At 45.1% G+C, this 12,563-nt stretch overlaps 1 protein-coding gene across 1 annotated transcript; it reads left to right on the top strand.

Annotated features, from left to right (window-relative positions):
- Positions 1-630: 630 nt before the first annotated feature.
- Positions 631-2,599, top strand: LOC104893713 (uncharacterized). Its single transcript, XM_010679848.1, has 2 exons — positions 631-785; positions 2,344-2,599. Exons 1-2 carry the CDS (start codon positions 631-633, stop codon positions 2,597-2,599), a joined length of 411 nt encoding a protein of 136 aa, XP_010678150.1.
- Positions 2,600-12,563: the final 9,964 nt, after the last annotated feature.

Consider the following 12,563-nt stretch of genomic DNA (forward strand, 5'->3'; position numbering starts at 1 on the left):
TTATTTTTTAGGCGCCAAGACGGTTAATCTTGCTCTTTTAACCGACCTGGAACTGCCCTTCTCTTTTTCAAAAAAGAGGCGCCACTTTGCCGGTCTCCACAGGTCAACTCCTATGAGCAACGGTTACTTTTTACCGGCTGAGGGGGTCATTTTCACCCCTCTATAAATAAGTGACTTAGTCGCTCCTGGAATCATTTTAACATTGCTAAGAAATTTTCTAGAGAGAGAGACTGCGCGATTTTTACTGAGCTTTTAGAGAGAGAAACTACTCCCGTCCAAGCTCTTGCAATTGCCACTCTGCTCGTCCGAGGCCTCAAGTCGTCTTTGACATTCGTCCGAGCTTTCTTCTACAGGTATTTCTTCACTCATCCTTTTTTATATTTCCAAGCATATTTTAAGAAAATGGATTCGTCCTCTTCCTCGAACAATTCCGGCCGTTCAAGGGTTGGTGCTAACCCTAGAACAGAGGGCCTAACTTCCTCGGCATCTTCTAGAGTTGGTCCTATCTCGGCCGGACATGAATTCATTTTCTTTAGCCATGGACGGCAAAGTCAGACGACCCAGTGTCTACCTGTGCAGGGTAATCTGGCGCGCGTCAAGCAGACAGCTCGTATCAGAAGAGGGGTTAACATGCCGACCTCTAGCTCAGAAAAAGAGGGATCAACCGGCCGGGTTCCTGCTGACGAAGAACAAGAGATCCAGAGTGCTCGTCCTGCCAATCAAAACCCATCTCCTGAACTCGTCCAGGAAGAGTCTGAAAGACGAGACTCTCCTGAGCCTAACCCGTAAAACCTCAGAGCGGCCTCAGATGAGACAAATGAGGCCGAGAGCTCTTCTGCTGCCGGCAGTGGCTCAGATGAGCCATCCACCACATCTTCTGAGATAAGGAGGCGTCTGGGCCCCTTGTCTGACCCCAGATACATTCTGGCCGAGTCTGGCTGGCTAGGACGAGTAGGTCGCCATCTAGACCACCTCTCTTCAGCCATACCCATGCCGGGGTATCGGTTTGTTCTTCCTGGCCGGGAGGACACTATACTTAGTGGTCCTGCTGGCCATTTTGCTGTTTACCGTCTAGCTTTAGATGCCGGACTACGCTTTCCTCTCCATTCCTTTATTACTAGAATTCTTTATTATTATAACATAGGACTCAACCAACTTGCCCCAAATTCGTGGCAAAACATTTTAACCTTCTCCCAAATACACTATGTCTCCAAAGTTCCCAAAACTGTTAATGGGGCTTGGGTGAGCGTTTGCAATAGGCAAGGCTTCATGACGTCTTGGGACAAGACGTCCAAGATGCATGCTTGGAAGGCCGAGTTCCTGTTCGTCCAAGCTCCAAATGAAGCTGTGGCCAGACGGTACCGTTATACCAGCCGGGGTGCCACCAATACTGGACGAACTGCGTCCTTTATGGAGCTGGAGGACAGCTCGGCTGAGCACCTGGTGGAATACTTTAAAACCTCAGAGTATTCCATCAATGACGTCTCCTTTAGAGGTCCGTCCAACTGGATCCCTTTCAAGGAGATGTTCTACAGTGACGACTTCTTGGCCGCGGCCGGGCTGAGGCCGGCCGCCGATAGAGGTATATCTTTCAAAAGTTCCAAGGGAAAAACTTCTTCGTCCCGAGTTCAAGAAATTAATCTTTTTCTCTTCTTATGCAGATTCAGCCAAGGCAAAGTTACGAAAATCTTGGAAAGGCGACATGAGCGCGTCCAAGTTTACTGACTCCCTTTGGAAGGAGTTCAGCAAGTCCGGCGCTGAAAAAAGAGCGGACACCCTGGTACATAAATATTATTTCTCTTTTTTTTTTTTTTTTTTTTTTTGACGTCTTGCCTTCACGGAGGGTAAACCGTCCTTACTGGTTCCGGACGCTTTGCCTCTCCAAAGAGCAACCCGTCATGACAGTTTGTTGGACGCTTTGCCTCTAGGAAGAGCAAGCCGTCTTAAGTACATCCTTGACGTTTTGCCTCTTCAAAGAGCAAACCGTCTTGACTGCTTTTGGACGCTCTGCCTCATCGAAGAGCAAGTCGTCTGAAATTCGTCTTTGACATTTTGCCTTTTCGAAGAGCGAACCGTCTTAACTGATTTTGGACGTCTTGCCTCATCGAAGGGTAAACCGTCTGAAATCCGTCGTTGACGTTTTGCCTCTTCGAAGAGCAAACCGTCTTGACTGATATTGGACGCTTTGCCTCCTCGAGGAGCAATCCGTCCTGAATCCGCCTTGGACGATTTAACTCTTGGAGGGGCGGATCGTTCAAATAATATCTGAACGCCTTGCACCCTTAATCTAAGCATTACAATATATTTTCAAGACGAGTTCTAACTTGCATCTTTGTTTTTCAGGAAAAACGCCCCAACGTCCAAAGCGTTGGCGGAGAAGGCGGCCTCAAAGAAGAGGTCGGCCACCACGGGCGAGGCACCTCCTCCCAAAAAGTCCAAAGGCTTCACAGCCAAAAAGAAGAAACCTTCCCGACCTCCACCAAAAGTGGTGATCAACATACCGGCCGAGGATACCTCTCCGGCCACTGAGGAAAGGGGCCTGATCCCTTATGCCGCCGCGGCTGATCAGACCCTTGAGCAACCAGAGGCCCTTGCTTAGCTGGAGGTTTTTGAGCAGAAGCCGGACCCTTCTGTGGATGGATCAGCTTTTTCAGGGTTGGTCGCTAAGCTGGTAAATTAGATGCCGAAGGCCTATAAGACGGCTTCCCTTTCTTCTGGTGAGTCCTACTACTCGAATTCTGCTAGGACCTTGCGCGTTGGCGGACGGCCAATGAGTCCCTCCAACCGTCAGACGGTCGTAATACCCATCAAAAATACTGACAAGTCAACTCTTTCAGATAAGGGAAAGGGCAAAGCTGAGGAGGCTCCAGCCGGCTCTCCCGTCCTCTCGGATGACGAAGCATCGGCCGCCTTCACGAGGATGAGCCCGGCCAAAAGGGAGAAGCTCAAGCTGGAGCTCTTCAAATGCTTCCCTGAGCCTTACATAAAGGGTTTAAGGGGAGCCTCTTCAGGACATGTTGGCTACATGTCTCAGCTGGCTGCAGAGGTAAGCTCCTCTTTGGACGCTCCAAATTCTATACTTAAGATATATATTAATTTTTTTAACATTCGTCCTGACTTTTCTGTCCTCTTTCCACTTTCAGCTCTTTGCTCGCAGCATGATAACGGAAGATTGGGCGAAGGAGCTTAGAAAAGAAAACAAAAAGCTCGTCCAAGATGTGACCGCGGCCGCGGACCTTGCTCAGTTCAAAATGGCCGAGCAGGAAGTGCTGCATCGATCAGCAGTCCAAGCTAGTCTGGGAGATGCGGTCAGCCGATATTGAGTCCTAGAATAAAAGTTACCTACTTCGGCTGACCGAGATGCTGGACGAGAGAGCGTCTCTGGAACGCTACCTTTTGGACGAGAGGAACTCAGTCATGACCATGGCTGCAGAGTTTTACAAGGAAAACCTCGTCCTGAAGGTTAAAAATCAAACTCTTCGAGCTGAGGTTGCGGCCACGATGGAAGCGGCCAAGGGGGCTTTGAACACCGTCATTGATACCACAAAAGAATGGGCGGTGCAGGCCTTTGGTATGATGGCCGAAGAAGAGGATATCCCCAGATATGCTCGTCGGCTGGAGTTCCAAGAGAGTTTGCACAAAGCCACCATATCAGGAGCAGAACTTCCTGTCTTCGAAGAATCCTCTGAGGATGAAGAAGGAGAAGAAGATATGGAGGCTCAGGACGAAGAGAACAACGATCCTCCTGCCGCTTAATCTTTTGTTGTATCTTGGCCGTGAGCCACTTGTACTTTTTCTTTTTTGTCCTTTTTTAGATTAGATTGTAATCATCCTTTTCATATATGAGAAGCTAACTTTTTCAATCTCTATTGTGCTATGCTTTACTGTTTTGGACGTCTTACATTATAATCCCATATTTGTACCAAGTACAAAAGCAACTCGTCATAATATCCTTCTGACGATTTAATCAACTCTTTTGGCCGATTACATTAAGTACAAAAGCAACTCGTCATAGTATCCTTCTGACGATTTAATCAACTCTTTTGGCCGATTACATTAAGACCTTCATTAATGTCTAAGTATAAGAGTAATTCGCCAATCATTGTTTTTTATCTGACCCAGTATCTCTTTTCTGGACGTTCATCACCAGATAAACTTGTTTAAAATTTTAAAAACCTGCTAAGTTAATAACTTGTTCGGCCGGAAGCTGGACAATCATTCGTCATTGGACAAAGACTTAGTCACTTATTAATTATGCCCCTATATTCCCCCCTTCTTGGACGAGGAATACTTATATCTTTCCTCTGTGCAAGAAGGAGTAAAGGCTATAATTTTTAAATAACTTGGACGTTTTACTAAAAGTAAGTGCAACTCGTCCATCTTTGTTAAATTATGAAATAACTTGTTCCTTTACTAAGGTTGTTATTTCTAAGTTCTTTGGCTTGTGGACGGAAAGTAGAATACCTTTACTAAGGTGTCCTAATTCCAGCCGACCTTGTGTAGGAGATGTTTAACTCTTTAAGTAAACACCGGCCAATACTATGTATTTATCCATTTTTGGATGATAACATGTTCAGCCATCTTCCTAATGAAAGGTGCATTGTCTTTTTGCTCTGTTAAATTAGTTAGCTTTGGACGATAGTATATAACCGAAGCAAACAATCAAACAAAGTCATAGAGAAGTAGAGCTGTATTATATGAAGTTTGCTTGACGATTAGTCAAGGTACATGTATACATTCCACTTTTTCATTGTAATGCATTAAGAAAAGATTACAATTTGATAGGGTGCCCTAAACAAAGTATTTTTTCAAAGTGTCAGAATTCCACGTCCTAGGAATGAGACGACCGTCCAAACCTTCTAGACGAAAAGTGCCATTCTGAACTACTTCGATTATTTTGTAGGGTCCTTCCCAGTTAGGGTAAGCTTGCCTAACTCTTTGGCTCGGCCGACCGCTTCCATTTTTCTTAAGACGAGGTCTCCCAGCTTTAACGGACGCCTTGCAACTCTCTTGTTGAAGTCCCTTGCCATTCTCAACTTGTACAGTTCATTCTCAGCAAAGCTTGCCCCTGACTTCGGAACTAAGTCCAAAGCCGTCCTAAGAGCTGCCCAGTTAGCATCTTCTGAGTACATCATTACTCTTAAGGTGGGTTCTTCAACTCTCAATAGGAAGGACGGCCTCAGAGCCATAGACCATCATGAAAGGAGTCTCTCCTGTGGAATTCTTGGCCGTTGTCCTATTGACCATAAGACCAGCTGCAATTCTTCTACCCAAAGCCCCTTTGCATTGTCCAACTTCTTTTTAATCCCGGCCGAAAGAATCTTGTTAAAAGCCTCAACTTGCCCATTAGCCTGTGGATGAGCTACTGCGGCAAAGTGAGCCTTGATTCCTTGGTCGGCAACCATTGACGAGCTTCGGGTTTCAAATTGTGGCCCTTATCAAAGACGATCGACTGGGGCATCCAAACCTTGTAATCAAGTTCTTCCAGATGAACCCTTTGACGTCATTAGTGGTGTGACCTCTTAATGCTTCAGCTTCAACCCATTTTGTAAAGTAGTCCACAGCTACTATTACAAATTTCTTCTGGCCGGCAGCAATAGGAAAAGGCCCAAGAATGTCCATCCCCCATTTAGCAAAGGGAAGAGGAAAGAGAATTGGAGTCAGATAATTGGACGGCTTTTGATAGATATTACCATGCTTTGGCAACTATCACATTTCTTGGCGTAACAGGGGTCTTCTTTTAAGGACGGCCAAAAGTAGCCCGTCCTGAGAGCCTTTTCTGCCAAAGCTCTTCCTCCAATGTGGAAGCACAAGCTCCCTCATGCAACTCCTTTAAAACGTCCAAACCTTCCTTTCGGCTGATGCATTTGAGAAGAGGCCGATTGTAGGATTTCTTGTATAGAGTCTCATTCCACAATCAAACCACTTGTCTCCTTGCTTTCACATACTTAGCTTCAATTGGGTCAAGAGGCAACGGCCAGTTTCTTAAATCAATGATTGGGCTCATCCACTCATCTTCTCGGTTGAGAAACAGGACTTCCCGGCCTCAATGCTCTTGGCCGCTTTTACCTCCCAGAAGACTGTTCTAGGAACATCTCCCTCAGCCGAGCTGGCCAGCTTAGAAAGGGCATCAGCCTGATGATTCTCTGATCTGGGCACTTGATCTAGGACGAACCTTTTCAAAGACTTGATCTCTTCCTTGACTAAATTCATATACTTGCTCATGGACGCTTCCTTGCATTCAAAATCACCATTGACCTGACTGACGACCAGCAGAGAGTCAGTTTTAGCTTCAATTTCCAAGGCTCCAGCCGCTTTGCACATTTTATCCGGCTAAAGAGCTTCATACTCTGCCTCATTGTTGGACGCCTGGAACTTGAACTTCATTGCATACTCAAACTTATCCCCTTCTGGGACTGAAAGATAATCCCTGCCCCACATCCATTCGCAGTTGAGGATCCATCCACCATTAAGGTCCAATGACGCTTTCCTCTACTGGATCTTGGACGGGGTCTATAGCTGGCCGAGTGAGTTCTACAATGAAATCGGCCAAGGCTTGCCCTTTGATTGCCTTTCGAGGCTCAAATGTTAAATCAAACATATTGAGCTCAACAGCCCACTTTAACATCCGGCCAGAAGCATCCATTTTATGCAATACTTGCCTCAGGGCTGATCAGTATAAACGAGAATGTTTGCTAAGAATAAGGCCTTAACTTCCGGCTGGCCATCAACAGAGCCAGCCGAACTTTTCAATGGACGAATACCTGCTTTCCGCATCCTTCAATACATGGCTCACAAAGTAATACAGGGTATTTGCACTGCGTCTCTCTCAGCCAAGAGAACGCACTTACCGCGAAAGGAGATACGGCCAGGTAAATGTACAATTTTTCTCCTTCGGCCGGACTGATCAACTGGCAGCTGCCGAAGATGATCTTTTACTTGCTGAAGCGCACCTCAGCCCTTCCGACCACTCAAACTTGGCATTCTTCTTGATAGTTGCAAAGAAATGGTGCATTTGTCCCTGATTTCGAAAGAAACCGTCCAAGAGCAGCCAAACAGCCCGTCAACCGCTGAACTTCTTTGACTTTGGACGGAAGACATATTCATAATAGCTTGAATTTTATCGGGATTTGCCTCAATCCCTCTCTGATCAACCAAGAATCCCAGAAATTTCCCAGCAACTACCCAACACGCATTTCTGCGGATTGAGCTTCAACTTAAACTTCTCAAAGTAGGAAAGTTTCCCTCAAACGTCCAGATGATCTTTTCTTCTTTACTCTTGACGATCATGTCGTCATATAGGCTTCCATATTTCGCCCAAGCTGCGGCTGAAACACCGTGTTAATGAGCCTCTGAAATGTGGCTGGCGCATTTCTTAGGCCGAAGGCATTCTGAGCCATCCATACAATCCTTTCTCAGTAATGAAGGAAGTTTTATCTTGATCATCCGGCCACATAGGAATCTGGTGGAAGCCGGAATAGGCGTCATGAAACTCAGCAAGCATGGCCGGCCGTGAATCACCAGACGATCATTTTTGGCAACGGAAAGCTGTCCTTAGGACAAGCCTTGTTCAGATCCGTATAATCAACGCACATTCTCCAAGTGCCATTCGGCTTTGGAACCATCACAACATTTGCTACCCAATCTGGGTAATATGTTTCCCGGATGAACTTAGACTTGAGCAGCTTTTGGACTTCTTCATCAACGGCCTTATTTCTGGCCGGCCCTAAGTGCCTCTTCTTCTGCCGAATAGGCTTTTGCCCTGGCTCAATGTTGAGCTTATGGACGGCCACCTCGGGATCTATCCCAGGCATCTCCTCTACCGCATACGCAAACACATCTTCAAATTCTCGCAGCAACGCAACTAAGGCGTCCTAATTTCTGACTCAAAACTGACCTATTTTCAATGTCCTTTCGGACGCTCTGGATTTAAGCAAATTTCTACCGGCTTTCACCGGTTCTGGACGTTCTAGTCCATACTCATTATAGCCATGACTCTCAGAGAATGCTTTTCTTCCTTGATTGCCAAACATTTTCTCTTCTTGCTAGGCAAAGCATGGACGACTTGCCTCAGGGAGGTAGCTCTTGAACCTTCTCAACTTCTTGCTAAGCTCAACAATTTGGCCTTTACTTTCTCGGCCGGATCATCCTCTTGTCCTTTGGACGCTCTGCTTCTCTTCCATGATGATGGTTTAAGAGTGGTGAGATAGCATTCTCTAGCAGCTTGCTGATCTCCATAGAGAGATCCAATCTTTCCTCCATCACACTCAAACTTCACTAACATCAGGTGAGTCACAATGACAGCCTTGATGTGATTTAAGGTAGGTCGTCCAGAATGACATTATAAGCTCAAGTCTCGTACTACCAAAAATTTCACAAAAAGCGTCCTGGCACATCTTTTTCCCCACCCTGACGGGCAGTGTGACGTCCCCATGGGATGGATGACCCCCCCCAAAACCAATTATAGGATAATTTACTGGCATCAAATCATCATTTTTATCAAACTTCAAGCGAGACAAACAATCAGCACTGATTATATCAGTGGAGCTTCCAGTATCAATCAGAATTCGCCTAACCCTTAGGTTGGCAATCTTCATTTCCACAACTAGTGGATCATCATGCGGCGTCCTTATCTTCCCGGTCCAGCTCGCTGACCACTATTTTTGGAAAAGGATCAGACTCGGCCTGGTTAGTGAGCATAACCTGACTGAGCTCCCTTAAATAGTTTTTGTGGCCGCGATTTGTTGGACCTCCAGCCGCAAATCCTCCTGAGATGACCATTACTACATCATCATTCCGTGCTATCTCCGTCCATCTTCTTCCTTGACGGTCTCTTTTCTGGAACTTCCTTCCTGACGAAGGCAGGTAATTGTTCATCTTACCTTTTCGAGCCAACTCTTCTAGTGCTCTCTTCAAGTGTTGCATTCATTGGTTTCATGCCCAATCTTGTGGAAGTGACAATACTTGCTTTTATCCCTGTTACGGTAAGGCGTCTTCATTTCGGCCGGCGCCTTTAGCTCATGCTGATCTTTATTTCCATCAAAATGGAATATTGATCTTTGTTGAACTCTATTGGTTCAACTGAGGCCGCCGGCTCGACCCTACTTCTTTGGACGAGGTGGTCAAGAAGTCATTGCCCAAGTCTCAGCCTTTTTGGGCGGATTCTTTCTTTGGCTGAACAGCTTCCTCACTTTCTTCACTTCTGGCTGTTTGCCTCAGCACAACCTCTGTGGCATGAATGAATGCCTCAGCTTCCTTCAAAGCTTCCGTCAAAGTAGTGATTTTCTTCTTACCAAATCAAACTTAAAACTTCCTGGTCTTAACCTCTGATAAGGCGTCAAACGCCACACCTGCATTTAGATCTTGGATCTGCAATGCTTCTAGATTGAACTCTTCACATAACCTCTCAATGCCTCCTTAGGACCTTGGATGACTTTACCCAAGTGCATGCTTGTTCTTTGTTCTTGACGATTAGCCACAAATGACTGGTGAATAGAATGCTAAGTTCAGTAAAATTATTCACTGAGTTAGGGCGGCAAGTTGTTAAACCATTTTTGCGCTACCCCTTCAAAGTAGCTGGAAAATTCTTACACCAAGTAGCATCGTCCACTCCTTGGACATACATCTGATGCTTGTAAGCTGATAGGTGATCGTCCGGATCAGTAGTTCCGTCGAAAGGTTCAATGGTCGGGAGCTTAACCTTTGGGAAAGGAGGGGACTCCATAATCCTGACCGAGAAAGGAGTTGGCCAATTGATCTGGAGTGCCGCAACCTGACCCTCAATGGGTATGTGCTCCTGACGGTACTCTTTTAGTACCGGATTAGATGAGGTGTTAGCTAAGGCTTGACGCCTGTACACCATTGGCTGCAAAACTGTCTTTTCCTGCCTTGGCTGAAAAGCTGATGGTCCACGGCTTCGTGCCACTGTTCTGGACGGGAGTCTTAAGACGGATCCTTCATATACGGCGTGGAGCCAGAGGCTGAACGCTGCTGAGCTGCCGCCTCTTAGCCTCCAAACTCCCTAGCATCAGTCTCCATCATGTGACCAGTAGGAGGGATATTATCTGCTGGACGGACTACCAGCCTCCAATCCATCTTCCTCCTAGAATCACTAATAGCTGGCTGCTTTCCTTTGGAAGGCGGCCTAGTCAAATCTGGCCGAGGTGGCCGACTAGGTCCTGGACGACCCTCTTGGGATCGCCCTTTGAGCGGTGCAGCCGTCTCTCCTCCTGGATTCAGCTGAAAGAACAACATATTGTTCTTGATCTGCTCCTCCATGACAGCGGCCATTCTTGTCTGGAAGTCGTTCAACACATTCTCTAAGCGACCAGCTGTCACTGGACGGTCTAGATTCTCCTGGATGACTGGAGTTACAGTCCTACCCTCCAGATGGACGGCAGTATGGCCATGATCTCGTCCACGAGCGCCTCTCCTCATCCACAGTATCTTCTACCTGAATTCTAAAACTTCTGTTCCTTGCGACATTCGATGAATGACAGTCCGTCATTGCTGCGTCTCCCCACAGACGGCGCCAAATGTTATGTAGTGTAAAACTGGTATAACTAATACAACAACTCCCAAAGATAGGTTCTTAAAACTGGAGACTTGTGCACAATGATTGGCTCGAATCCCGATGCTAATCCTGACCAGCAACCTGCAAAAAGGGACCCACCCTGGAGGTTTGGGTGGTATTTCCCCCTCCGATGCTTAAGTCAGATGTCAGGGATGTAAAGGAACTTTTAGAGAGAGAAAGTAGAGAGAAGAGAGAAGAATTTATGACAGAGTAACATACTATGCTCTGAAAAACGTACCTTTCACCCTAAAATCAAGGACTATTTATACTGTTTGAAATGACTGTTGTATGCCTTGATGTCACCCTAATTTGGGAGCATCTGATTGGCTAATCAATGAAATGGGACACGTGGCAGCTGTTGGTTGGTTAATACAGCTCAATTTTATGCAGAGATGCAGGCCACCTTCACTGGGCCTGAAGTACGATTTTTGGGCCATTAGAGGGACTTTTAGTACTCTTCCTTCAGAGAAATGTACTTTTAGCCCTGCAAACTGTTGGCCCTTTGTACTTTGCCTGCATAAACGCATGCCAATGTAGGGCTCTGATAAGGCCACGTGTCAGCCTGATAGCCGTTGATTTTTAGGCTACAACAATATCGATTCATGTCAATTTTTATGCAATATAGTAACCATAAAATATTTTCATGCACCATATAAAAAATATTTAGTTTAAGTTAGTTCTTAAAACGCATAAAAGACTATTTTTTAGCGATATGTTATTAGGCAATCAATTACATGGAACCTAACAGGTGTTTAAATTATCTATTAAAATTAGAATAGTTCTTAAGGTCTTTGATTAGCAAAAATAACACGTGAATTAATAAAAGCATTAATCATATAGCAGGCATGTGTATGAATAATAAAAATAAATGGGATTAGAATGTACAATAAAATGATTTTATATTAAAGATCTACATCCTGAAATAGTTAGTAACTTCAACATCAAAATAAAGAATTTATACAAGGACCCTTTGAGTAAGAGAGATTGACAACCTTCGCGACGAGCAATCTGAATGAAAATTTGTGTGTCTAAATGAATGAATGTATGTGTGTATGTATGCGTGTGTGTATGCGTGTGTGTATGCGTGCGTCTGTGCATGCGTGCGTGCGTGCTTGTGTGTGTGTGAGCGTCTCTGTGTGTGTATGTGTGTGTGTGTGCGTCTCTCTATGTGTGTGTGTGTCTGTGTTTGTGTCCGCGTGTTTGTGTGTGTGTGTGTGTGTGTATGTGTGTGCGTGTCTGTGTGTGTGTATGTATGTGTGTGTGTTTGTATGTATGTGTGTGTGTGTGTGTGTATGTGTGTGTGTGTATGTTTGTATGTATGTGTGTGTGTGTGTATGTGTGTATGTGTGTATGTATGAAATATGTGTTTGTGTATGTAAGTATGAAAGTTTTTGAGTTAATTCGAAAATATTCATGAAGTGTACGTCGAAGTCGATGTGTTAAAAGTCGAGTGTTGTGTGGAAAAAATCGTATGTTTAATTCGGAAAAGCATGCCTATTTATAAGAAAATAGCAACTCCGTGTCACGCGCAGCATGCGCCAGACGCATGCCCTGTGTGGCACACAATCACACGCTAATCATCTTCGTATATGTAGTATGCATTTTTAAAAAGGATAGAAAAGAAAACGGTGCGTCACGCAGAGTAGTGAGCTAGGCGCACAACTCTGTGTGACACATAACGCCACATGTCAGGTTCATATTGGTACACGTGACACAGTTTGGACAATGGTGCGGTGGTGCGCTAGGTGCACGGTGGTGCGCCGAGCACACGACATTGCTTTTTGACACGTTTTGCCATCTTTTTCAGAAAACACGTTTTAATGTTTTTCTTCTTTTGACTGTGAAAATTCGATTTTAATTATGAAAATATCTTTGAAAATATTTATTTATCAAAATAAAATAATTAATTATGATGAATAAGTAATAATTGGACTTTTTCAAAGAATTAGGCTTAAAACTTTGTTAGTTGGGCACAAAGAATCAAGAATGA

Source organism: Beta vulgaris, chromosome 5 (genome assembly GCF_026745355.1).
Source record: "Beta vulgaris subsp. vulgaris cultivar EL10 chromosome 5, EL10.2, whole genome shotgun sequence".
Classification (NCBI taxonomy): Eukaryota; Viridiplantae; Streptophyta; class Magnoliopsida; order Caryophyllales; family Amaranthaceae; genus Beta; species Beta vulgaris.

Coding starts and splice junctions, on each gene's coding strand:
- LOC104893713 (XM_010679848.1), top strand. CDS start 631: ATGCCGACCTCTAGCTCAGAAAAAGAGGGATCAACCGGCCGGGTTCCT. Junction 786..2,343: donor GACTCTCCTGAGCCTAACCC/GTAAAACCTCAG, acceptor TTTGTTTTTCAG/GAAAAACGCCCCAACGTCCA.